The 495-nt window shown below is 58.6% G+C and overlaps 1 protein-coding gene across 1 annotated transcript; it reads left to right on the forward strand.

The window, feature by feature from the left end:
* Positions 1–235: 235 nt before the first annotated feature.
* Positions 236–471, forward strand: NGA_2085300 (breast cancer 2 like protein; the record flags this gene model as incomplete). Its single annotated transcript, XM_005855959.1, has 1 exon — positions 236–471. A coding segment is annotated over one exon (236 nt), but the record flags the coding sequence as incomplete, so codon positions are not given.
* Between the last annotated feature and the right edge of the window lie 24 nt (positions 472–495).

Here is a 495-nt window from a genome sequence, read left to right on the forward strand (position 1 = left end):
TTACTACCTTCTTTCACAAGCCTCTGAGGGGCGGCAACGTCGCGGCGATCCTGTCTCAATCATTAAGAGTGCGCCAGGCACGGCTATGCTGTCTCAAAATACATATACATGCCAACATGGTGGGAAGGCCAGATCCCCAGCAAGCGAGAAGAGCGGGGGAGGTGGTAGCACCAAGGAGAATGGAGTGTCGGAGTCGGCATCGGTGGGTGGCAATGCTGATGGAGCTGTGGAAAATGGTGTTGTGTTGGGTTTTCAGACGGGCCGTGGACGGCAGGTGGCAGTGTCAGAGGAAGCGCTGGCGAAGGTGAGCCACCTGTTCGAGGAGAGCGGGGGAGGTGGTAGCACCAAGGAGAATGGAGTGTCGGAGTCGGCATCGGTGGGTGGCAATGCTGATGGAGCTGCGGGAGATGGTGTTGTGTTGGGTTTTCAGTCGGGACGCGGACGGCAGGTGGCAGTGTCAGAGGAAGCGCTGGCGAAGGTGAGCCACCTGTTCGA

Source organism: Nannochloropsis gaditana (genome assembly GCF_000240725.1).
Source record: "Nannochloropsis gaditana CCMP526 unplaced genomic scaffold scaffold067, whole genome shotgun sequence".
Classification (NCBI taxonomy): Eukaryota; class Eustigmatophyceae; order Eustigmatales; family Monodopsidaceae; genus Microchloropsis; species Microchloropsis gaditana.